We start from the raw sequence: 25,000 nt of genomic DNA, 5'->3' as shown, positions 1-25,000 counted from the left end.
ATTTTTTTTAAAACAAAATATGTTTATCAAATTATTTTTATTATGTTGTTTTATAAATATTTTTCAACGATTAATGAATTAGTCTTTTATTTAAAAAATAAATACATTTTCAACAAGAAAATAAGTAGGACTAAACATATTGGCAATGTTACAATGTCAATAAAATCATGAGACTAAATATGAACAAATTAAAAGTCATAAATTAAATGTAACAATATCAACATACATAATTGTTAATTCAAATCATCACCTATATATATGATAGGATGTATGAAAAAGTGAGGAGGCATTGTTACGTTGTGACTCAAAATCAAAGGAATATGATATATAATAGTAAGAAAATACATTTATTGTTCATATATTTTATCTTCAATAGGCCAACACTAAAAAAAAAAAAAAGAAAATACATTTATTGTTCATATATTTTATCTTCAATAGGCCAACACTAAAAAAAAAAAAAAAAAAAAAAAAAAAAAAAAAAAAAACTTGAAAATAATCATATCATATAATGTGCTTAATGATCAACCAATAAATACTATCCACACTTGTGTTTTTAGTAAAAATTTAGTCAAAAAGATCAAATGTTCAAAAAAAAAAACACTTAGAGAATAACTGAATAAATAACGTCGAATAAAGTAACTAATGATGATGTGAAGGTATGAGCCTATCTCAAATGTGTTGGTCTGATCTAGACACAACCCGTGTGCTATACTACTTGGACAGACACGACATGACTTTATATATTGATCGTGCTAGGTCACTATACACGTAAATATGTAATATGAGTTGGGCCATGTTAGCCCAGGTCCAACCTAAGAATGTAATGGTTTAAATTTCTTTTATAGTATACAAGAAAAAATTGTTCCAAAGACACTATGTCTTATACTTATACTAGTAAACTATAAGCTTTATGTAATAGTTTAAATTTATTCGTAAACTGTATTAATTTTAATTTCTAAAGTTTTATTTTCTAGCTAGTTTATAAAGTATACATTTTAATTTTATAAATGCACAAAGAAAATACAGTTTAACAATTATGCAAATATGTAATAAAATTATACTCCGTAATTATTTTGTTTTAAATATACATTACAAATTAGAAACTTAAACAATTTTCTTAAAAAATATTAATTTAAAATGTCAATAACTTAAAATGGAATGAGCTAATACACTTATATTTTAATGTGGGCTAGCACGACACAAACCACATTAGTGTCGGTCCATATGGGTTTAGGCTAGAATATTGATATGGTCTATGATTTTTATTTTTGTGTGTGTCACAAGGGAAATGCGCAGCTACTATGCGAATTGAATGTGTGCACTAGATGAACTCCACTCTTGTGTAATAACTCGTAAACCACACATGAAAAATAAATCTAACTTAGAAGATCTTGTGCGACAAACTCAACTAAGACGGTGTTGGAAAGAATTGAATTCATAACCTTTATGTACGAGAATCATTCTCATTCCCTCGACCACCCCTCTGAAGGATCGATATAGTTTACTTGACATCACTAGAAGTAATATGTTAAAACTGGTAATAAATATTTAAAAATATATATATTATGACTATTTATCTTTGCGTGTTATTTATAATATTTAGCTATAACTTAACGAACTCGGCATGGCATTTCATTATTAAAAAGTCACAAATTTCAAGAACTCCCAAAGCCAAGCATTTAGTGGCGATGAAGCAAATCATATGTTATTTGGCACTATAAGTGGTGAGTATTTGTTATGTCCACCCAAAACTATATCCATCTTTATTACTATACCTATTCTGGCACATGCATCCGGGTAGAGTGCAAAATTCTCGTTGTTCCATAAATGCATGCCCAAGGGGAAGCTTCTTTGATCAATTGTAAAACCATATTATTTTACACCACCTAAATTATTTCTCTTCTAATCTTTCCCTTTTAATATGACTTTCATTCATTGTGTGTCTATGAATTGACAAACTCTATCACTAATTAAAAAAAAAAAAAAAAGTTATCCAATAAGATAATATTGCATCAAAAGGGAAAGATTGAACAAGAAGTACGTATTAGAAGGCCGTGTATCATTACTCAAAATAATAATATTAAGCATTATCTCATATATCATTAGAGATCATCAGGGCATTCTATACTGATTCACATGATAGTATTGGTTCACATTTGAAACTAATTAAACCTATATATATCTTTGGAATAAGGTTCAAATTGGCCACTGAACGTAACCTGAAAATGCAATTAGGCCACTGAACGAAAAAAAAAAAGTGCAATTAGGCCACTGAACACTCCAAAAATGTGCAATTTCACCTGATAGAAGATTACCCTCAATTTTAGCAGGTTATCTGCTTACGTGGCAGCTGAGTTGGCATTTTTAATAAATTTTAATTAATTTTTAATAAATTTTAATAATAACTTTTTATTAATTTTTTTTAAAAAAATAAAAATGACTTTATTTTATTTTTTATTTAATTTTTTCCAATTTTTTATAAAATTTATTATTAAAATTAATTATTAAAAATTATTTAAAAATTATTAAAAATGCCAACTAAGCTGCCACATAAGCAGGTAACCTGCTAAAATTGATGGTAACCTGCTATCCGGTAAAATTGCATACGTTTGGAGAGTTCAGTGGCCTAATTGCACATTTTTTGAGTGTTCAATGACTTAATTGCACTTTTTTTCGTTCAGTGGCCTAATTGCATTTTCAGGTTACGTTCAGTGGCCAATTTGAACCTTATTCCTATATCTTTTCCTATTTTTATTACCATACACATGCATACACAATATATTTTCTTATAATTTTCAAGGGTAATAATGTATGTAGACATATATATAGAGTTAATACTCAAAATCGTCCTCGACTATAGTGGTTTTTCTCAATTTCGTCCTAAACGACTTTGGTGACCTAATATCGTCCCAGACTTTTGTGTTTCGCGCAATTTAGTCCCAGACTTTTGTGTTTTTGCTCAATTTAGTCCCTCACTTGTTATTCTGTCCATTTGGTGTTAAATAAATACACAATTAAGTAATTTTAATATTGGCATCTCTTTACTCATAGACATGTGAACTGCGAAATTCAATTTTTTTTACGAATTACTCCCAGAATTACTCATAAAACTGCGAATATAAAATTTGATTTGCAGGTCCGGGAGTAATTCTGGGTGTAATTCGTACAAGAAAGAGGAATTTCGCACTTCACAAGTTGAAAATAAAGAGAGATCAATATTGACATTACTGAATTGTCCCTTTATTTAACACCAATTTGACGGAATAACAAATGGAGGACTAAATTGAGCGAAACACAAAAGTCTGGGACGATATTAGGTCACCAAAGTCGTTTAGGACGAAATTGAGAAAAACCACTATAGTCGAGGACGATTTTGGGTATTAACTCCATATATATATTAGAGAAATATAAAAAAGAAATAAGGGTCAAATAGGCCACTCAACTGTGCACCAAATTGCAATTGGCCCATCGAACTAAAAAAGAATGCAATTGGGTCCCTGAACAACGAAAACTAATGCAATTCAATCCAAAATGACATGTTTACCTGGAAACATAGGTTACCAAATTTTTAAAAAAAATTATAATAATTTTAAATAAAATAATAATTATAATTACAAAAAATAAAAATAAAAATTCCTTTGTCTCTGGTGGAGACGAAGGGCAGGCTTCGTCTTGGGCCGTCTCCTCGGCCATGGAGACGGCCTAAGACGAACCCTCCCCTTCGTCTCCAGCGGTGACGAAGGAGGTTTTTTTTTTTTTTTTTTTTTTTTTTTTTTTTTAATTATAATTATTATTTTATTTAAAATTATAAAAAAAATATTTTAAAATTCAGTAACCTATATTTCTAGGTAAACAGGTCATTCTGAATTCAATTGTATTAGTTTGTGTTGCTCAGGGATCCAATTGCATTCTTTTTTAGTTTGATGGTCTAATTGCAATGTGATGCGCAGTTGAGTGGCCTATTTGACCCTTATTCTTATAAGAAATAAGTTTGATTTCATTTAAATTTTAATTAAATGATACCATAATTATATTGAGTAATTAATCATATTTAAAATTCTTACGGCCGGTAGTATAATTATTACTCAAATTATCAACTATATTTTTAATATAATATGAATTCTATATTTAAAAAATTATATACTATTATTAATTATTTAAAAAATATTTTAATATAATTAAGATTTTAATATTAAGTATTAATATTCGGCATATATTTTGAGCGTCAAGCATATAAAATACTATTTAATATAATGTCTATGGATTTATTGTTGTTTTAGAAGTAGAGATCTTTCTTATATTGGTCCCATTTTAAAACAATGGCATTTTTTTTTAGCTCTTTTCACAATTCTATGTGTCGTTTTATTCCTCGTTCAGCGAACTAGTTGGCTCATACTCTAGCAAGGGGCTCTGTCTCCCCTTAGATTGTCTTTTTCAGTTTTGAGTTAATCCAACGAATTTTCCCTTTTTTAAAAAAAAAAAAATATTTCATAATATCATTTAATACGGAATAATTAATATCCTAACCACAAAAATATATGTGATGTAGACCATAGTCAAATATAAACTTGACATTAGGTCACCCGCTCAGCTCCTATGTAATATAGCATATAAATTACACATGAAAAGTAAATCATGCTATAAAAATATAATTTTGAACGGGTTCGATCAAGATAGTGTTGACAAAAATTAAATTTGTGACATTTAAGTACGGAGTCATGTTTTACCCATTAAATCATGATCCGTTGGTTTATATTTACGATAATTCAAAATCAACAGAATATTAAATCTCATTTGAAGGATCACTTTTTAAATGACTCTTATATATATAGAGTGAGGGGGAATGATCATACGACAACTAACAAGTCAAAAGTACGTGTGAATTAATATCATCCATCCATCTATGTTGATCAGCAACTAGAAAAACAAGGAGAGAAAAGAGAAAAAACACTGTACCGTAGAATTTTCATAATTAAGGGAAACGTTTGATTGTACATCCATGGATAACTAATCGTATACACACTTGAGTGCATGGACCAGTTATCCACGAATGAACTATCAAAATGCATCCGTAATAATTACGAAAATGCAACCTTTTTTTTTTTTTAATTTTTTATCCTGATTATCCTAAATTGACATGAGATTAAACTGTAATTTTTTTTTTTAAATAAAAAACTTGTTCTCACTTAAATTTGCCCCCATATACATATAAAGTGGCATGGAAATAGGTAAAGGGGAGGGGAATCAAATGCATTGGCCTACTAAATTGAAAGAGCAAACAAAATCAGTTGCCAAGCATTGAAGATTGATTCAAAAGATGGGTTTTGCTGCCTAGAAGCAGCTCTACCTATTATGCATGCGCCTCAGTGGGACTACCATTCATGTCTCACCACTCACTATACATAATACTACAATTAATTAATTATTTATTTTTTGGTTTGAAAACAAACGATCAGTCAACTAAAACTACACATCGGACTAATTAATCATGTTTGTGTAGATTAAACCTCAAGGGTGTCAAAGCACTTATAATTAAGGTAGTTGTATTTCAAGAGTTTTAACCCTAGTCCGTCTTTGGTCATTAAGATGAAAGAGACATTTATAATATATTTTTATTACATTTAATTATATTTACTCCTTATTAATTAGTTAGAATAATTAGCTGGGTGAGGTCATGTGAGCCAAATGCTCGATCGAGGAACATCTATATCAACATTAAGGAACTATATATTGCTGAAATATGCAATTATAACCTTTACTACCATTACTGGAAAACTTAAGATTTTGGTAGTTACGTATTTAATTGATTTAACTACCAAAATCTATTGATAAATCAAATATTTTCATATTTCATTGACTTACCTACAATTTTTTTTTTTTTTTTGAGCTAGAGTAAAATAATCTTTCTGACCATTTTGAGCTGAGGATCCAGAAAATCCTTTAATTTGTTGCTATATATTATCGACTATCCGTTGAAAGTGGCTAATAACACTAGTCACTAACAAAGATTATAAAAAAAAATTGGTTAAAAAAGTTTAAAATTGTCAAGATCAAACGTTTACCACTATGTCAAAAGTTATAATTAGTAGCGAATGTGCAACTTTATTTCATTATACTTGCATAGCAGTCATCATTATGTTTTGATGTCAGGATGCTTGACTCGATTCTTCAAGACGGCGCCCAACAATATAATCACCTCCTAGCACTTCCAGTCTCACACCAGTTGTCATTATCAAGTGCACGCTTACTACTATACCAAAAGTTATAGCTAGTAACGAATTGAATACGCAACATTATTATTTTTATACTTGCGTAGCAGTCAATTAACATCATGTTGATCTTCCAAGTTGATGGCCAACAAAAACTTTAATGAATAATTTATTTATTTATTTATTGGATGACGAAGGATACCCGCAATCACTATTTAAGGGCATCCACGAGTAATCAATGTGTTGCCAAACAATATATGAGTTGTCATGGCAGTGTTAAACATATATATATATATATATATATATATATATATATATATATATATATATATATATATATATATATATATATATATATATATATAATGTGTGTGTGTGTGTGTGTGTGTCGCTGGGAATTGAATGGGCAAATGAGAGTGGCAAATAGCACAATAAAAGAGCAACATTTAGGTTAATGTGGTAGGGGAAAGATGGCTAAACTGATTGTGCAGTCGTATCGATTAGGCAATAAATTAACAAGGTAAGGTCTATGAAAACTCGAAACACCAAACAACAAAAATGGATGAAAGGCAAGTAGGATAGTCAATGATAAAATTTCAGAAAGAGAAAAGCATGAGACATAAGAAATAGAAAGATAGAAAGATGGAAGAGAAGAAGTAACTACTCATTGAGGTTTCAGGTGTATGTATAGACAAATCCCCATGGCCCTCACACACAATCCCCATGGCCAGTAGTAGGTTTTGTCAGAATCAAACGTTTATCACTGCACCAAAAAGCATAGCCAGTAACAAAGATGCAACTTTATTTCCTTATACTTGCATAGTCGTAAACGTCATATTTTGATGACATGTGCACGTGTCAGGATCAAACGCTTACAACTATGTCAAAAGTTATAGCGTAGACACGTACAATTTTATTTCCTTAGCGTAGTAGTTAGCACCACGTTTCCTCCTCCCAGCACCTGTCAACCTCAACAGCACAACATTTTTTCAATGGGATTCGTACCAATTTTCAGGATCAAACGCTTACCACTGTACCAAAAGCTACAGCTAGTAACAAAATGCACAACTTTATTTCCTTATACTTGTGTAACAGTCAGTGTCACATTTTGATGGCATGCAGGATACTGAACTAGGTCTTCTAAGCCTCCGTCGAACAACTTTATTATGGAACGATAAGTGGTTGTTCATGGCTGTTGTCTGGTCTTGCAATTTCAATGCCAAGAAGCTAACTAGATCACTTATTGTGTCACATGGCAGTCACCTTCTCTTCTGTTATCACTTCTCTTTCCCTCATCAGTTGCAGCTTGATGATATGATCAGTTTATGTTAAAGTTGTATGTTAGCAGTTCAACTGTGACATATATACATATATGTTTTTTGGGGGGCAGATCATTTCACCAGCTCCTACCTCACCATATTTTGTGCACCATAAATATTCATCATGCACAAATTTTAAGTAATACTCAATATGGTTGTGAATAATGTTCAGGGATTTTGAAATAGATTGTCATTGATGAGTTTTTGGCATAGCTTTGAAGTAAATATATATGGTAAAATAGCGGTTTTATTTCATGTATTTATAAGAAATATAGATTCCCGTTTCTCAATATGGAAAAATAAAGTTATTTATCGCCTTTAGTTTATGAAAAAAAAAAAAAAAAAAAAAAAAAAGCATCACAAAATGAAAGGTTGACCAAGTTGAGTGCACAAGAAAAATTTTATGTGTGCTTGTAGTCATTTATTTTGATAGTAAAACTATCAAGTGTCATCTTAAAGGTATTTTTCACTCTAGCTACCTCACGATTTTGAAAGATATAGGTAAAAGAAATCTTATGTCTCAGAATCAAACGCTTACTATATATTACGCCAAAAGTTATAGCTAGTAGTGAGTGCGCAACTTTATTTTATTATACTTGCGTAGCAATCACTGCCACGTTTCGGTGGCAGGATATCAGACTCGACCCTTTAAGCCTCCGCCAAATATCATGATTTTCAAAGTTCTAACTAAACAATGGGATAACAACACAACAACGCCTAATACAAACTTTATTTGTACAATCTATAACTCCAATTCAAAGGTACAGATATTTAAATCATTCAGTTATTTGAATGCTTGTCAACTTGACCGCGAAAGTGTTAACAACTTTAGTCTAGCTATTACAAAATCACCACCCCTGTATTAAGATTTATTGGTCTGAGTGTCTGATCAGATCAGAAATCCCTTATGGGATTGGATTGTAACTCTGCTCATTGTGTGGGGTTGGGGGAAGATCACAATGACAAAAGATAGGGGGGGGGGGGGGGGTGGGGTCTAGGTTGTGAATAATGGAATGCAATATAATGCAGAGGGTTCAATTCATATTCTACAATGGATTGGTTTCATCCAACATGAATCATGGTGAGATCAGAACAATATCTTAGATGTCTCAAAAAACTAAGATTCCCCTTTGATGATAATAAGACTTTCTTCTCTAATGTCACTTAACACCACATAGTAAATATTAAAGCTTGAGTGTAAACCTAGTATAATGTTCACTTCACCCATCAAACATCACTTTCATGGGTCATTTTCTCTTCTGTTCACTACCCCCCCACCCCACCCCCACTACCACCCTCACTGCCTACTCATATCCCATTTCCAAATTATTAAACCCTAAAATCCAATTTCAAAAGAAATAAAAATTGGATGGCCAAGAAACTCTGAAACCCAATCCTCAAGACTGGCTTTAATTTCCTATTTAGCCATCAATTTTTCTTACATGATTCTTCAAGAGATATTAACAAAAAGTAGAGATAAGAGAGAGGATTATATCAGCTTAATCTAACTAATAATCACAACAGATTAAATTAGCCATGCTATAGTAAAGATAAAAGAGTCACTGTTTGCTTTATAAATAGCATCCCTTATAGAAACTCCCTTCCATTTTCTGCATCTCTCCTGTTCAGATTTGCAGGAAAGTTGAGAGCATTAGCAAAAGCCAGAAACTTTAGTTTCTTCCCTCCATTACCTTCTATCCCTATATTCCATAATCAGGTCAGTAAACTGCAAAAAAATCACATAAATCCATTGAGTAAAACTAGTCTTTCATGCTCTCTTGTGAGTTGTGATCAATCAGTTTTTGTCACACAAAAAAAAAAAAAAAAAAAAAAAAAAAACCCAGAAATTTTTTATGCTTCAGAGCTCATCCATTCACAAAAGGGTAAACTAAACACATACATAGTTTAAGAAATTTCTTTTCCTTTTTCTTGAAATTGCTCCCAAAATCCTCAGTTTTTGATAGCTAGGGTTGTGAAGATACATGTTAATGAAGTTTGAAAGATCAAGAACCAGTCTTTTATCCCTCACCTCTCTTTTTCAATAATCACCATTTTTTTCCCAAAAAAAAGGAGAAATTTTTTTATGGTTCTGAATCTGTTCATCAGTTGTAGAAAAGGGTTGCTAAAAATTGTTTATTTCCATGGTTTATTTTGTGGGAATGAGGTGAAAAAGCAAAGATTTTGATAGGGTTTGATTTTATACCTTTGAAAGAAGAAGAACAGATTTGTCTGGTTTTGATGGTTGTGGATGATCCAGGTGGTGAAGCAAGTTAAGAATGGAATTCCAAAGTGATCAATCCAGAGAGATGTCCCCTCAGCGGAAAATGGGTCGGGGCAAGATCGAAATCAAGCGGATCGAGAACACCACGAACCGGCAGGTGACCTTCTGCAAGCGCAGAAATGGGTTGCTGAAGAAGGCCTACGAGTTGTCTGTTCTGTGTGACGCTGAGGTGGCTCTCATCGTCTTCTCCAGCCGCGGCCGCCTCTACGAGTATGCTAACAACAGGTAAAACAAAAAAACACAACAGATTAACCCAGGTTGTTTGTTCATATGTTTCAAGCCCCCTTTTTTAGGTGTTCTTTTCTGGGTTTTCTTGCCCTTGCCTGCAATTTACCGCCTAGAAACGAGCTGCTCGTGTGAACTTTTTCTTGATTTTCTTGTCCCTGCCCACAATTTACCGTTCAGGAATCAACTGAGCTGTTCGTGCGAGTCTTTTCTTGATTTTCTTGTTTTAGGAATCAACTGAGCTGCTCGTGTGGGTATTTTCTTGTCCTTGCCAACAATCTATCGCTCAGAAATCAACTGAGCGAGCTTTTTCTTGATTTTCTTTTTGTCCCTCTAGAAGGGGGGTGTTAATGGTTAACTTTGGGGAGGTGAGAGGGAGATTTGAGGCCCAAAGGGCACAATACAGTCATGCTTTTAATTGTGTGATGTTTCTATGTGCACATACATAGTTGAGGTTCTTGTTTTTGGAACAAAGATTGACTTGCCTTTCCCAATTTCTGTTTTGTTTTTTCCATGAATGTGGTGTTAAATTTTTTTTCTTTTTTTCTCCTTTTATGATCCCATTTTTAGTTCATAATGTTGTGGGATGCATAGATCTGCTGTTTGGTAAGCAAACAAGTAGAAATATTTTGTGAAGGTACTCTCAGAAACTGTGAGATCATCCCTCCATTGCTGTTAAGTTCCTCCTCCTCTCTCTCTCTCTCTCTCTCTCTCTCTTTCTCTCTCTTTCTTTCTGACTACTAAGAAACCTGTCAAGATCTCATTCGCCCATTTTCCCTTTTCACCTTGACATTTCCTTAATAAAAACTCAGTCTTTGAGAAATCCTTCGTAATTATCTAGGGTTTTTCCTTCTCAATCTTGTCACCAATTCTTTCACATCTAATCACCACCCAAATCATGGTTAATGTTGTACCTGTACAGTAAAACAGTCAACCCCTAACCCAGCAAGATAGGGTTTTTTTTTTTTTTTTTTTAAAAAAAAAAAACATATTTTCACATGAACCTTTTTGGGCATGTATGTAAAGAATTGTCTTTTAAAAGGCCTGATGATTTATTTGTTGAACCTTTATATATATATATATATATATATATATATATATATATATATATATATATATATATATATATATATATATATTTATTTATGTTAGGGTTTGAAAAAAAAAAGGTTTAAAGCTAGGGTTATTTCAAGAAAGACAAGGGCCGCAAACAATGTTTTGTACTTGGAGGGGTAGATCTGTGTATAAAACTATCCGAGGACTTTAGACATCCAATCAAAACACAATTTTTCATGGTGGGTGTGGACAAATTTTTATATTTTCCAAAGAATTTGAAATCTTTTTTTGGGGGGGGTTGAAAGAGGTTTTTTTTTTTTTTTTTTTTTTTTTTTTTTTTTTTTTGTTGGTGACAAGGAAAACCTCCGCCACTAGTACAATCTCGCCTTGTGACCCTAGTTGATAATAGAGCATAAGGAAGTAAATTTGTTTAGATTGTTTATAACTGACTGCCTCAAACTAAAAAGGTCGCTTCCATTGAGAGTCGAGCAATCTTTTTTTCACCTTCTGGCCCTAACTAGCATCCCAATGAAGGTCGTCTATATCTGACAGGCTCAAATAAAAAAGACAATAGGCTCACCGTTCCCGCTAAGAGTCGAGCTCGAAATTTTGTAGTTACCAAGCCAACCGTCTGACCAACTTGATAGATGTCTTGCCCATTAATGAGAATTTCATCCTTTAGGAAATTGGGGTGTGATCTACCTCTAGTTTGGCAGTGAGAATTGATGGGGGGAAGTTCTTGAGAGCCAAAATTAGGTGGTTGGTTTGTTGGGTGGGTATAGTTTTTTGTATGTATGGGTTTGCAAGAATCTTTGGTCTCGTCACACAAGATTTTACACTTGCATACACATCTGACAAAAGCTATACTAGTAGTAGCAGTAATAACCAAGAATTGAAAAAAACTTCTGATTTCTCTTCCTTGTTTTTCCTCCATGGAATTAAATTCTCCCCTTATTTACACTGTTTTCTTTGAGAGGTTCTCAGCCATGCCTTTCCCAAAGAGCCTTACAGTGTTTTAGCCTAAACAGCAAAGAAACAGAAGTGAAAGAAAGAGAATGTAATGTTCAAACCATGAAGACTTGATGTATAGATACATTTGCGCAAGCCATTTTAGAGAGAGAGAGAGAGAGAGAGAGAGTGTACGTTTGTGATATACAGCCAATGAGAGAGAGAGTTCTGAGATGTCTGGGTTTCTCCCATGCAAGCTTAAAATGGACGGCTCTGATGGGATCAGGCTTTCTTGATCAGACAGACAAGACTCAATACTACTGTGCAGTATTGAAATGGATATGATAATATTTTTTGGGGGCAGCCCTAGGTGGGTAAAGGGGTGTTGGGGATGGGTATTACCCGAGGAATCATGGGAGCTGGGGGTGACGTGGCGGGGATCTGGCCGTTGAATAGTGGACCAATGGTGTTGTGGGAACTTGTGCCAGCTTGGCAGGGGCAGCCAATGAATAGCTCGGAGAGATTAAGGTAGCAGCAGACTAGGATAGGTTGGTGTGTCTCTCCTTAAGTGTAGGGTTTTTGGAACTTTGTACTAAAAACTACATCATATCAATGTCACACATACATATGAGAAGACAGATTTAGTCTGACTAAGTCACTCAGATTCTCATTCTGCTTCGCTTGGCTTTTCATCTTTGCTTGTTCAATTAGATTAGCTAATAAAATTCTTGATTTAATACCCCGGAAACTTCATTTCGATTTCAAATAAGAGTCAGAATTCTACAAATATGACTTAAGTTGAATTTGAACTTTTTTTTTTTTTTGGGTATTTTAAGGAGAAAGTTTTTCAATCAATCTCAGCTCATATATATTGTCAGTTTGATTCCTTATTGATAGGACATATATGCCCTATTTTTATCCACTTCAAGAGGGCAAACAAAAATGAAGTTTTTTTTTTTTTTTTTTTTTTTTTTCTTTCTAAAAGAGATCATATGTGACAACTATAATATTTGTAGCTATTTTTATTAATTATGAAGGTTAGTATAAAATGCACATAAGAAAATACTAGAATGACAGCAGTTTTAGTTAAACATGTTGTCTTTTTTAGTTTTTTTATGTATAAGGCAAACACTTTTTAAGAAAATTGTTGCCTTTGAATGTATATTTTATGTAAACATACCATACTTGTAAAAATTGCTATCTTTAACGAAAAAGACAACACTACTTGTAAGCCGTTGTCTTTGAATAGAATCTTTAACAACACTTCCATCAGCAACAACTAGTTTTATCTCCTAAAAGACAACGATTTTTCACCGTTTTCTATGTGTATTTTTTGTGTAGTGCTCACCAACTTGCATTTTGGGAATCCTAAATGCGTATAATCTTACATGGTTTGATGAATTTGATGATTTTCATGCGTTTTCCAGTGTGAAGGCAACAATTGATAGGTACAAGAAGGCATGCTCAGATTCCACTAATACTGGATCCATTTCTGAAGCCAATACTCAGGTACCTTCACTGCACTTCATTAACCTAATTGCCAATAACACACACACACACACATATACCCTTCCGGCCTCGAGCGAGAATTTGTGAACTTGTACATATAATAATGTACACAACCGTCTACATAAATGCACACAATCTCATATTACAGTGCATAATGCAAACAATCTACTCTGGAATAATTTTTGTACATTTATGTAGACGCAGGTTCTGACGGGAGGGTTCTCAATTGATCATTGATATATGTATATATATAGTTTTTCAATCTATATCCTGGTCTAATTCATTCTTCTTTTTCATGGAAATCAAAACTATATATATATACCATGGTGGCATGGACAATCTTGAATTCATGTCATCAGTTTTATCAGCAGGAAGCGAACAAATTGCGTCAACAAATTAGTAATCTGCAGAACCAGAATAGGTGATTGTGAATGAGGCAGCATAATATATATATATATATATATATATATATATATATATAATAAATTGTTTAGTAGGACACATAATGTTGATCCATTCTAGTTTCAATGAAACTGCAGGAACTACATGGGTGAAGGTTTAGGTGGTTTTAACCTTAGGGATCTCAAGAACCTGGAATCCAAAATAGAGAAAGGAATCAGCAAAATCCGTGCCAAGAAGGCACTTAATTCTCATCCCAATAACTTTCATTTTCACTATTTTAATTTCACACCATTATGTTTTTTTGATATATATATTCAAGTACGAGAATCATGCTCTATATATGATAACTGCAGAACGAGCTCCTGTTTGCAGAAATCGACTACATGCAAAAGAGGGTAAGTTCTTATATATGGCTGCAAAAAACATTCAACAAAAACCTCAAATCTTGGACTTTCTGATTGTTTCTTGACAATGTTTCTCGTGCAGCAGGAAATCGATTTACATAATAACAACCAATACCTTCGGGCAAAGGTCGATCTCCCCTCTCTTTATGCTTTCGGTAGCCATGTCTAAAATTTTAAGTAGCTCGTTACATATGTGTTTATTTATGAATATAATTATGCATGGAAATGTGTATGTATATGTGTGTGTAGATAATTGAGACGGAGAGAGCTCAGCAGCAGCAGCAGCAGATGAACTTGATGCCTGGGAGTTCTAGCTATCATGAGCTGGCGCCGCCCCAGCAATTTGATGCAAGAAACTACCTCCAACTCGATGGATTTCAATCCACCTCTAGTTACTCCAAGCAAGATCATCTCCCCCTTCAGTTAGTGTAAGCACAAATCCCTTTTTTTTAATGACTAAGAAAACTCGCAACTGCTATTCGATGGTCTGCATTGGGTAAACCCGTCTTGTAACCCTAACTAGTAAAGAATCATAAACCAGCTTAGACGGCTCATAGTTGACTGGCTCAAAACAAAAAGCCTAGGTTGTAACCCTAACTAGTAAAGATTATAAACCAGTTTAGGCTGCCCATAGCTGACTGGCTCAAAACAAGAAGCCTAGGTTGTAACCCTAACTAGTAAAGAATCATAAACCAGTTTAGGCTACCCATAGCTGACTGGCTCAAAACAAGAAGCCTAGGTTGTAACCCTAACTAGTAAAGAATCATAAACCAGTTTAGGCTACCCATAGCTGACTGGCTCAAAACAAGAAGTCTAGGTTGTAACCCTAACTAGTAAAGAATCATAAATCAGTTTAGACTGCCCATAGCTGACTAGCTCAAAACAAGAAGCCTAGGTTGTAACCCTAACTAGTAAAGAATCATAAACCAGTTTAGGCTGCCCATAGCTGACTGGCTCAAAACAAGAAGCCTAGGTTGTAACCCTAACTAGTAAAGAATCATAAACCAGTTTAGACTGCCCATAGCTGACTGGCTCAAAACAAGAAGCCTAGGTTGTAACCCTAACTAGTAAAGAATCATAAACCAGTTTAGACTGCCCATAGCTGACTGGCTCAAAACAAGAAGCCTAGGTTGTAACCCTAACTAGTAAAGAATCATAAACCAGTTTAGGCTGTTCACCTGCCCATAGCTGACTGGCTCAAAACAAGAAGCCTAAGTTGTCATAGGTAAACGGCCCAAGACAAACCAGAAGGACAATAGGCCACTCCCGCTGAAAGTTGAACATGTAACCTTATCATTACCAAGTTAGTCACCAGTCTGACCAACTTGAGTGGGATTGCCTACAATGTAACTAGAAATCTTGATTTTTAAAGAAATGGATTAACTAACGTAACCACAAAGCATGATTTCCAAGATGAAGCAGCAACAGTGTTGATGTTGGGTCTTGGTTTTGGTGTGTTCTTGAACAGGTAATAATCTGGGAGGGATCCATGGTGCTGTTTGTCGCAAAACTATATATATAAATATATATGGATAATATGAAGTGTGACGACAACCTGGTACTTATGGCGTCTTCAAGAAATGTAAGGAGTGAAGATGGAAGCTGATGGTTTTATGGATATGATGATGATAAACGTTACCTCAGACTTGTTATGTATTAACTGGAGACATATGTTTTCTACTGTTTTATGTTGATGCTGTTTGAACTGAATTGAGATATCATATTCAAATGTTTGTGGAGTTATATATATCTATTTCTCTTGGCTTGTTTTGTCTCAACTTTTGCTATATGTGGACTAATTAAGCATTTCTGCATACTGCAACTAGTTTAGGTTGTATATAGCTGATTAACAAACTTGAAATCTTGTAATTACAAAGTAATTGTCGAACCATTTTGACTGGAGTTATCCCTCTAAAACCTGAAATAGATGAGAGATCTATAACCTTATCTTAGCTACATTGCATGTTGAGCCCATTAACATGTCTGAAAATTTTTAGGTTTCTTTTTTTTTTTTTTTTTTTGATACAACATTAGAGTATTTGGATGTCCGAATTGTCCCTCAGGTACTTGATTTGAACTGTGCTCGAAGAATCTGACTCTTACTTGATATGAAGCCTGATTTGCGTTATAGTTCACTTACCAACTTAGACAAAAAATATTACATTTCTCAATTCAAAAAGACAGAATTTGAAGTTTGAACAATAAGACGCGACGAATACTCGATAAGACAAACCAATATTAATTACACCTTATTAACTTGGTGTAAAAAATTTATATATATTTTTTGTGATACGATTTCTCCTTAATATGATCTTCAAATTTGTGCAAGGCGAGAGATATCATATGGATAGGCATCTGACGGGTTTTGAGCGCTGTAAGATCTTCTTCCGACTATGATATTCGCTGCTTCGCCTGGATGAAAAGCATCCCAAAATACGTATTCGTTTCTGTTCGGGCACGGATTCTGGAGGGGTAGACAAGTAATTTGGCCGTTGTTCCTCCCGACACCGCAACATCCCGCATTCGTCACTTTAAAACCTAAACATATACAAATCCTCATTTGATTAATTTGTAACAATGTATTATAGTAATGAAAGTACAAAGTTGACCCTTCAATTCTTTTGGATGACGAGAGAAACTCGTAATCACAATGTAAGAGTATGTGCTTTTAAATAATTAAAGAGTTAAAATTTATAATTTTTTCATTATATTATTTTTGCTACGAATATTAATATTTTTAGTCGATTATTAAGTAGTTGGGATGGGAGGAATTTACCAAAAGCTGAGGGGTTGTCAATTAAGTCCTGGAAAATTCCGTAGGCATTTACGTAAATGAACTTTGCGTCCGGCGTGTTCCCGTTTGAGGAATCGACGAGTTGCCGTAGGTTGTTGTTGAACATCTGATTTGCGTCGTTGATTCTTTTCACGCAGGTTTTGCCGTCGGCGCTGTTTTGGGCCAGGGCATTTGGGCTGCACCCGATTTGGCCCACTCCTATCAACGCAAACTTCCTTGCTCCATAGTTGTACAATGTCTAAAACAAAAATTATTTGTCATTACAAACAAACAATAATCAAATTTTTAAACAAAATTCTGTCTCGAGACTCAATTGAGTTAGTTTTGTTTTAAAGATATGCAAATATCAATGTAATATGTAAGTAAGATTTTCGTCCACTTTCTAGTGCACCGCTGGAAATCTTGTTATTTCCGTCCAATAACCCCCTTGGTCGGAATATTGGTCGGAAATTCATTTTCTGACCAGGTGATGTTGGACGGAAATAACGAGATTTCCCGCAGTGGTGGATGAAAATTAGAGAATTTTAAACCATGTAAACTCTTAATTTTGTAAATCCTTAAATTTTCCTCCACTTTTTCAGGTGGATGGAAATTAGGAGATTCCTAACGGTGAACTTAAATGTCTATATATTGGGGCGGAGGTAGGTAAGGGCTAAGTCCAGTATCATAGGGCTAGTGAGATTGTTGGACCAGATATCCTTAACACGGAGGTCAGTAAAGGGTCAAGTACATCCAGCACTTTGATTCTCAAAAATGTGTGACGATATTAGGAAATAAAGTTACGTCTTTATGTGAATTATACATTTTTTGGCATAACGATAAGTGCTTGATATAATAAGTGGCATGATTTTCTAGCAGTGAATATTGTTTAGTAAAAAATAGATGACTGACCCTAAGTTGCTGGGTGTATTGCTGAATAAGAAGATCTGCAAATTGCTGAGGAGTGTACTGCCTGCTGGAGGAGTAGTACAGAGGCATGAAATAGTTGTTAAGATAGTCATTGCTCCCAATTCCCACTGAGAAAATGCATTTGCTCAAATAATTTGCCGTCGAGTTCTCATCCCCCAACAGTTGTACCAGTTGACTTACTGTGGTCTTGTAGTTATTTACCTGCCCAGAAAAGCTTGTCCTTCCACCCTATACAAATATTACATTACTTATTAGCCTCTCCATAATTTATTTGCATGTGTTTTTTACTTAACAAAACATGTATGTAGTATATAAGAACAATAATAATATACAGTAAAAAATGAGAGTAAGAAATAAGAGTACATGTAGAATTAGGCTAATAATAATGTGACAATCACAACCATGTTAGTCAGGCGCGTGCGCTTTTGACTTTGCAACAAGAAGCTTCCAAGTTTGACTCGATAGGAGCAACCTAACTAACTTATTAGCCTTCTTGATTTGAATCGAGCTGAGTTTTGGGTAACCTAAATTGATTTACCTATTTATGGTCCTTTAGTGGCTAGGTCATAAGGCGGAGTTTATTTCGTGAAAACCTTTAGGTAATCACTATGAATTTCTCTTGTCACCCCAACTAAGTTGGTTGGGTTGTTGACGGGTAATCACAATGTTTTAAAAATTCAAGTCAACCTACTGGTCCTTTGCCGGCTAAAGTTATAAGGCAAAATTTACTTAGTGGATACCGTAATGATTACAAGTTTCCGTCCTAACACAAAATAATAATAATAATAATAATAATAATAATAATAATAATAATTCATATATTTGAATATTAAAATGTTGTTATGTATATATACCAATTGTTGACCGGTTTCGTCTCTAATTCCGGCAGCCGCAGAAGCATAGTTCACTCCTTTGAGAATTTGCTGACCTCTAGCCCTCGCATACGGCGGAATGTCGTTCTCGTTGAACCCCAGAAGTTCAGCTGTTCACATATACATATATATTTTTGTCATAAATTTTGGCCACTAGTAACTTAGTAAGTCGAACATGTTACAAAATATGATAACATTAAAAGTAGAAAAAATTGATCAAAGTTGTGCCACATATATAGCTGCAATTTTCATAATCGTGCACCAATAAAAAAAATTAAAAAAAAATGTCACTAAACTCATGGAATCAAAAGTTTAAAAACAGTACTTTTTATGTTTTAGGTACGAGTTTAATTAAAGTTTTTGTCATGCATGTGTCACTAAACTCCTGGTCTAGATGGGGCCGAGGTTATTTTCTGTCTCTAAAAATTACTGGAATACATACATAGATGGGGATGGGGATAGAGAAAGCCTGAGGAGGACGGAGAATGGAGTGGGGTTTTGAGGACGGAGACCCTGCCCTGTCCTGTCCCGCTCCATTGCCATCCCGGTCTACATGTGAGTAAAACAGTAAAAGAGGAAATGATGAGGGAAAAGAGTGTGACGTACCAACAGCATCAACGGTGGTTTTACCATTGGAGAATCTTCCAGAAGGACCTCCAGGGAAATCAATGCCATAAGGAAGGTAATTAGCCTTAGCCAGAGAGTTAATGTTGTTGTTATTCCCATTATCCACCAATGAATCTCCAAATATGAACAGACATGGAACCTGCGGCTGAGCTTCACCTCCCCCTATCATCACCACACTCACACCTAAAACCAGCCAAGAAAATGCACTAATAAGCTTCCCAGAACCCATCGCGAAGAACATTACAAAGGACGAGGAAAAAGGTTTGTTTTGATCTTAGGACAAACAAAAAGCAAGGCTGTTTGTGTTTGTGTTTGTATTTGCATGAACATAAAGGTGATATATATATATAGATGTGATGTGACCCAAATCTTAATTCATTATTAGTTGGTTGCTTTTAGGTTTTAAGATGGGAGGTTGTTGGATTGCATTAATTTCACGCGGATCGACATGTAACGTGAAAGGGCGATTTCCACTCTGACTACTACTGCCGTAATGCTCAGATACGCCGCTGCCCCGTTGACTCGGGATCAATTTTTTTTTTTTTTTTTTTTTGTCGGAACACGAGGTGTTCTGAGCAAGCCCTAATGATAAGAGATACCTTTAAACTCGTATCATACTTAAATTAATTTCCGTTCGTACCGGATCAGCCCAAATTAAGGGGCTTGCCAGATCTCAGGATCATATTTAGGTACCCTCTTCCAAATATAATTTCATATTCCTATAGTTTGAATTCCATGACAAGGGTGGTAAGGTTGTAAGAGAAACACTGCGAGTGGTTATTATCCCGATTAAATATTATCACATATATTATTACGTAAAAGTTATAGTTAGTAGCAAAGATGTAATTTTATTTTTTTATATTTGTGTAGCAAAATGTTGGACTCGACCCTCTACATCTTCGCCTAATCGCTGCTTTCTAGCCTTGGTCACCTAGAGGTTAGGTGTGGAGTTTTTTGTTTTTTTTTTTTTTGTTTTTTTTTGTTTTTTTTTTTTTTTTTTGTTTGTTTGTTTGTTTGTTTTTTTTTTTTTTTTTTTTTTTTTGAGCTTGAGGGTCGGTTTGGAACTCATTTCATATTGCACCTTTGCAGTGACATGCTTCTAAGGTCATGGCTCATGGGCTTAGCTGCCGGACAAATTATATTGTACATGTTGGCACCCACCTTATAAAGTTGATCTTGGTACATACAAATTTGCTTTTAGTGTATTATTGGAGGTAGGGGTGTAAACGAGCCGAGCCGAGTCCGAGTCTGGGTAGGCTCATGCTCGTGCTCGTTAATGATAGCACTGCTCGAACTCGTTCGAGCTCGTGAACTGATGCTCGAGCTCGAGCTCGGCAATTGTCTAGCAGCTCGATTGTTCGAGCTTGAGTTTAGGCTAGAATTCGAGTTCAATTTTGATATCAAATTTGACCTGTTTGATTTAAAATTTAAACTACTTTATTTTATGACTTTTATCCATACATAATTACAAGTATTTTAATTTTCCTTCCCTAATGATTATTTTTATATACTAAATATAATATAATTATATTATATATTATATATTATATATTATATATTATATTATATAATATATTATAAGACTCGTCGAGCCGCGAGCCTACAATACCTAAGCTCGGCTCGTACTCGTTTAATCCACGAGCTGCTCGAGCTCGACCCGAGCTCGATTTTGACCGAGTTCGAGCCGAGCGTTGACCGAACCGCTCACGAGCGACTCACGAGCAGCTCGGCTCATTTACACCCCTAATTGGAGGTTTATTTTTAGTATACTATAAGTTTATTTTTAATATGTTTATTTATTTTTTATACATATTCATTTTAACATACTGCAAGTTAAAATGAATTTATATATAGTACAATATTTTTGGCTTTCAACATATGTAGGAGAGATACATTTTGTGAGTTGATTAGGAGAGATTAGTATTACATATTCATAATCTAGGAGGTGTGGTTGAGTGGAAGGGACTTATCCATCCTTAATTAAAGGTTAAGGGTTCGATCATTGACTTTGAGTATGGAGCAAATTTTAAATTTCCAGGTCGGTGCATATTTAAGTGTTCAATTAAGTTTGCATAGTGAAGTTGATGGTAATAATGAAAATGTCATCACCGTGTTTTTTTAAATATCTGATCAAATTCGTCAAAATTTTTCAAAGACAGAGGGAGCCTAAAGCAAATCATGTAATGCTATATATAAAATAAAGAATCTCCATATATGCTGATATGCTTCGAGCTGTGATTATTAATAGCTCAATACCAGAAGATGGGAAAAAATAAAAATAAACCCCTCTCCAAAGTCAAAAAGCTGGTGAAGCGACATTAATTTGCATTTATCTTTTGTTTCTTCTTTTTTAAATTAAAAAATATTTGTTCCAATTTTTATCGTGCATTTAATTAATGTTGAATACCAAGACTATGTGGTCTAATGGTACCCGGGTTGGATTTCCATTTGGAATGTTACAAGTTCGAGCCTTACTGGAAGTGTTATTGGTTCTTTGTACTTCAGTAAGTATATGAACATATATTACAATGTAATAGGGCCAATAACATTCAAAAAAAAAAGGGAAAATGACACTTTTTCCATACTTATAGCACTTTTTTCCCCTAAATTATTTATGTAAGCACATTAACCCCCTCAATTATTTTAAAAAGGACAGATTTTCCCCCTGATATATTAAATTGACATTTTTACCCTTAAAACAAACATTTTATTTATTTTTCTTCTCCAACAAATTATTGCGTATACGTAGGGATGACCACGGTTCGATTCGAATTGAACCGGATGCTATAGCAATCGAATTAAAAGTTTCCGGTTATGATTCAAATCTAGAACCCAATATTTGAATTTCAGTTTATTAAAATTATGAATTGAATAAACTGGATCCTGAACCGTGAACCACGGTTCCGAATTCGGTTCGCGATTTTGAACCGTATTTTTTTTAAAATTTTATTTTTAATTAAAATAGTATAAATTCAGCAATAAATGTATTTTATTTTTTTTTTTCAGTTTAGAACATGAAGCGGCCGTCCCGGTTCGCGATTTTAATAAACTCTAAATATCGGGTCTCGATTCTAAATTGTAATTAGAATATTTTAGTTTGGTTGCTATAGTGTCTGTTTGGTTTGAACCAAATTGTGGTCATAATTTGTTGGAGAAGAAAAATAAATGAAATATTTATTTTAAGGGTAAATATGTCCATTTAATATTTCAGGGGGGAAAATAGCCACTTGAATAATTCAGGGGGAAAAAGTACTATAAATATATAATTTAGGGAGAAAAAGTGTCATTTTCCCAAAAATAATGTTCGACACACTAATAAATAAATGCTTAGGATCTTTTTCTTTTTTTTTCTTTTTTTTTTTTTTTTTGGAAACAAGAGGTGGGAGATCTTTTTTTTTTTTTTTTTTTTTTTTTTTTTTTTTTGGAAACAAGAGGTGGGAGATGCTCCAAAAGTGTAAGTCGGTCTCAATGCCTATACGTACAACCGACCATCTTGAGAGATGCCTATTTTATAGTCATTTAAAATTATATTTTCTCAAGAATAAGCAGTGCAGCCGCAAATACACGCTTCATTGACATCTTCGCAAGAACGCCTATGCTCTATTACATTGAATATAATAATTATTTATTAATTGATTAATGATAAATGACAGATAATTCCAATAATAACAAATAATCCCATTAACTCTTAATACAAATCATCTTCCCTTACTAGAATAATAATTTTAGAAGAATATATTGTTATTGAATAGTTCTTGATTATATAGTATATATGAAAGGAGCACTCTCAAAAAAAAAAAAAATGTATACATGAAAAGACTATTTATAGGGAGTGCTTAGGATACAAAGTCATAATAATACACTCCTCAAGTTTGAGGTTCTTTAGAGAAAACATTGAGCTTGTCCCTTAGATCATTGAATCTTGCTGTGGTTAGTGGCTTAGTGGAGATGTCTGCTAGATGATCTTTTGTAGAGATGAAATTCACTAGTATTTCTTTTGGTGCCACTTTGTCACAAACAAAATGGTAGTCAATTTCAACATGTTTGGTTCCTATATGAAACACAGGATTTGCACACAAATAGGTGGCAAAAAGATTGTCACACCAAAGTTTTGGTGGTTTTTGCATAGTAAGATCAAACTCTTTAATTAAAGCAACTAATCATGTAACTTCGGATGAGACATCAGCAATAATAACTTTGTATTCTGCTTTTGTTGAGGATCTAGAAACTGTCTTTTGTTTGCGGCAGGGCCATGAAATTAGATTCTTACCAAAAAAAGACAGCAAATCCACTAGTGAATTTGCAGTCATCAGGACAGCCCGTCAAATCCGAATCCGAGAATGCATGAATATCTCTGAAATTGATTTCATAAAGCGAAGTTCATAGTATAGAGTGACTTTGGCATACTTTAAAACACGTTTTAGGCCAATCCAGTGATCATTGGATGGAAACTGCATAAATTGACAAAGTTTGTTGACAACAAAGGATTGAAAGGAAAGATCTGGACAAGTAATGGTGAGATATTGAAGTGCTCCAACTATGTTGCATTACTGTATTGGATTGTCATACGGTTGAGATGAGTCTAATGCAAGTATATAATATTTTGATGAAAAAAGTAATACTTTTACTTCAAAATGTAAAAAGTATTACATTTTCCTTCAAAAGTATTATGTTTTCTTTCCCATATCAGTAATAAAAACATGTTATTGCTAATTAGTAGCATGCTCAAGTACGGCTTTGCGAGCCTCATTGAGCAAGATGTCTTGACTCTACCGCCCTCAATGTGGCTCAAAGCAATTTAAAATTAATAAATTCTTCAAGGGTATATATTATACATTTATAATAATAATAATAATAATAATAATAATAATAATTATTATTATTATTATTATTATTATTATTATTATTATTATTATTATTATTATTATGTCAAGGAAAACTTGTAACCATAACCTGAGGGTCTGCTCTATTTATGTAAATTCTGCTTCTGTGTAATATGCTGATAGCAAACAAATCACATAAGATATGTAAATCGCACTAGAAAGGTCATGTGCAATGGTTTTAATCAAAACAGTTCAATTCTGACAAGAATCGAACTTATAATTTTTTAGGTACGAGGATCATTCTTTTGAGATTTTTTTTTTTTTTTTGACAAAACAATCTTGAGGTCAATAAATGCTTAGACTTGATCAAAGCAAGAAGCAATATGAATTGAATTTATGAGGGCTGCATAGGATGTCAACACGAAGGCAGTTCGGAGAAGAAATTGGTAGTGCAGAAATTAATACATATTGTAGTACGTACAATACTCACCGACAATCAACCCTAGGCTGGTAAGCATTAATTTTTATTTTTATTTTTTTTGTGAATATTTGTTTAAACAAAATATCTTAAATTTATCTCATAAATATTTTTGTTCAGTTTTTTCAATAGTTTTGGTGGTGA

The 25,000-nt window shown here is 33.6% G+C and overlaps 2 protein-coding genes across 4 annotated transcripts; one reads left to right on the top strand and one right to left on the bottom strand.

Moving 5' to 3' along the window:
• The first annotated feature begins 8,961 nt into the window (after positions 1 to 8,961).
• LOC109165079 (floral homeotic protein AGAMOUS) lies at positions 8,962 to 16,131 on the top strand. 3 transcript variants are annotated; one of them, XM_019313697.1, is made up of 9 exons: positions 8,962 to 9,245; positions 9,786 to 10,034; positions 13,466 to 13,547; positions 13,907 to 13,968; positions 14,087 to 14,186; positions 14,303 to 14,344; positions 14,439 to 14,480; positions 14,603 to 14,781; positions 15,822 to 16,131. In XM_019313697.1, the coding sequence occupies exons 2-9, from the start codon at positions 9,805 to 9,807 to the stop codon at positions 15,823 to 15,825; spliced, it is 741 nt and encodes a 246-aa protein (XP_019169242.1). In that variant the 5' UTR covers positions 8,962 to 9,245; positions 9,786 to 9,804; the 3' UTR covers positions 15,826 to 16,131. The 3 variants fall into 3 exon arrangements, with proteins under 3 accessions (XP_019169242.1, XP_019169239.1, XP_019169240.1); XM_019313694.1 differs by having other exon boundaries at positions 8,963 to 9,245; positions 14,436 to 14,480; XM_019313695.1 differs by lacking the exon at positions 8,962 to 9,245 and adding an exon at positions 9,265 to 9,411 and having other exon boundaries at positions 14,436 to 14,480.
• Positions 16,132 to 16,433: 302 nt separating this feature from the next.
• On the bottom strand, positions 16,434 to 19,882 carry LOC109165076 (GDSL esterase/lipase At5g45670-like). The gene is made up of 5 exons (XM_019313689.1): positions 19,535 to 19,882; positions 18,911 to 19,038; positions 18,039 to 18,284; positions 17,130 to 17,385; positions 16,434 to 16,891 (listed from the first exon to the last, which is right to left on the bottom strand). The coding sequence occupies exons 1-5, from the start codon at positions 19,794 to 19,796 to the stop codon at positions 16,668 to 16,670; spliced, it is 1,116 nt and encodes a 371-aa protein (XP_019169234.1). The 5' UTR covers positions 19,797 to 19,882; the 3' UTR covers positions 16,434 to 16,667.
• Between the last annotated feature and the right edge of the window lie 5,118 nt (positions 19,883 to 25,000).

The sequence above is a fragment of the Ipomoea nil genome, unplaced genomic scaffold, assembly GCF_001879475.1.
Source record: "Ipomoea nil cultivar Tokyo-kokei standard unplaced genomic scaffold, Asagao_1.1 scaffold3069, whole genome shotgun sequence".
NCBI lineage: Eukaryota > Viridiplantae > Streptophyta > Magnoliopsida > Solanales > Convolvulaceae > Ipomoea > Ipomoea nil.
The sequence above is the reverse complement of the archived record's forward strand: the minus strand, read 5'-3'. Positions and strand labels throughout refer to the sequence as shown.

Coding starts and splice junctions, on each gene's coding strand:
- LOC109165076 (XM_019313689.1), bottom strand. CDS start 19,796: ATGTTCTTCGCGATGGGTTCTGGGAAGCTTATTAGTGCATTTTCTTGG. Junction 19,039..19,534: donor AACCACCGTTGATGCTGTTG/GTACGTCACACT, acceptor ATATGTGAACAG/CTGAACTTCTGGGGTTCAAC. Junction 16,892..17,129: donor TGACAACCCCTCAGCTTTTG/GTAAATTCCTCC, acceptor GTATATGTTTAG/GTTTTAAAGTGACGAATGCG.
- LOC109165079 (XM_019313694.1), top strand. CDS start 9,805: ATGGAATTCCAAAGTGATCAATCCAGAGAGATGTCCCCTCAGCGGAAA. Junction 10,035..13,465: donor TACGAGTATGCTAACAACAG/GTAAAACAAAAA, acceptor TGCGTTTTCCAG/TGTGAAGGCAACAATTGATA. Junction 13,969..14,086: donor AATCTGCAGAACCAGAATAG/GTGATTGTGAAT, acceptor ATGAAACTGCAG/GAACTACATGGGTGAAGGTT.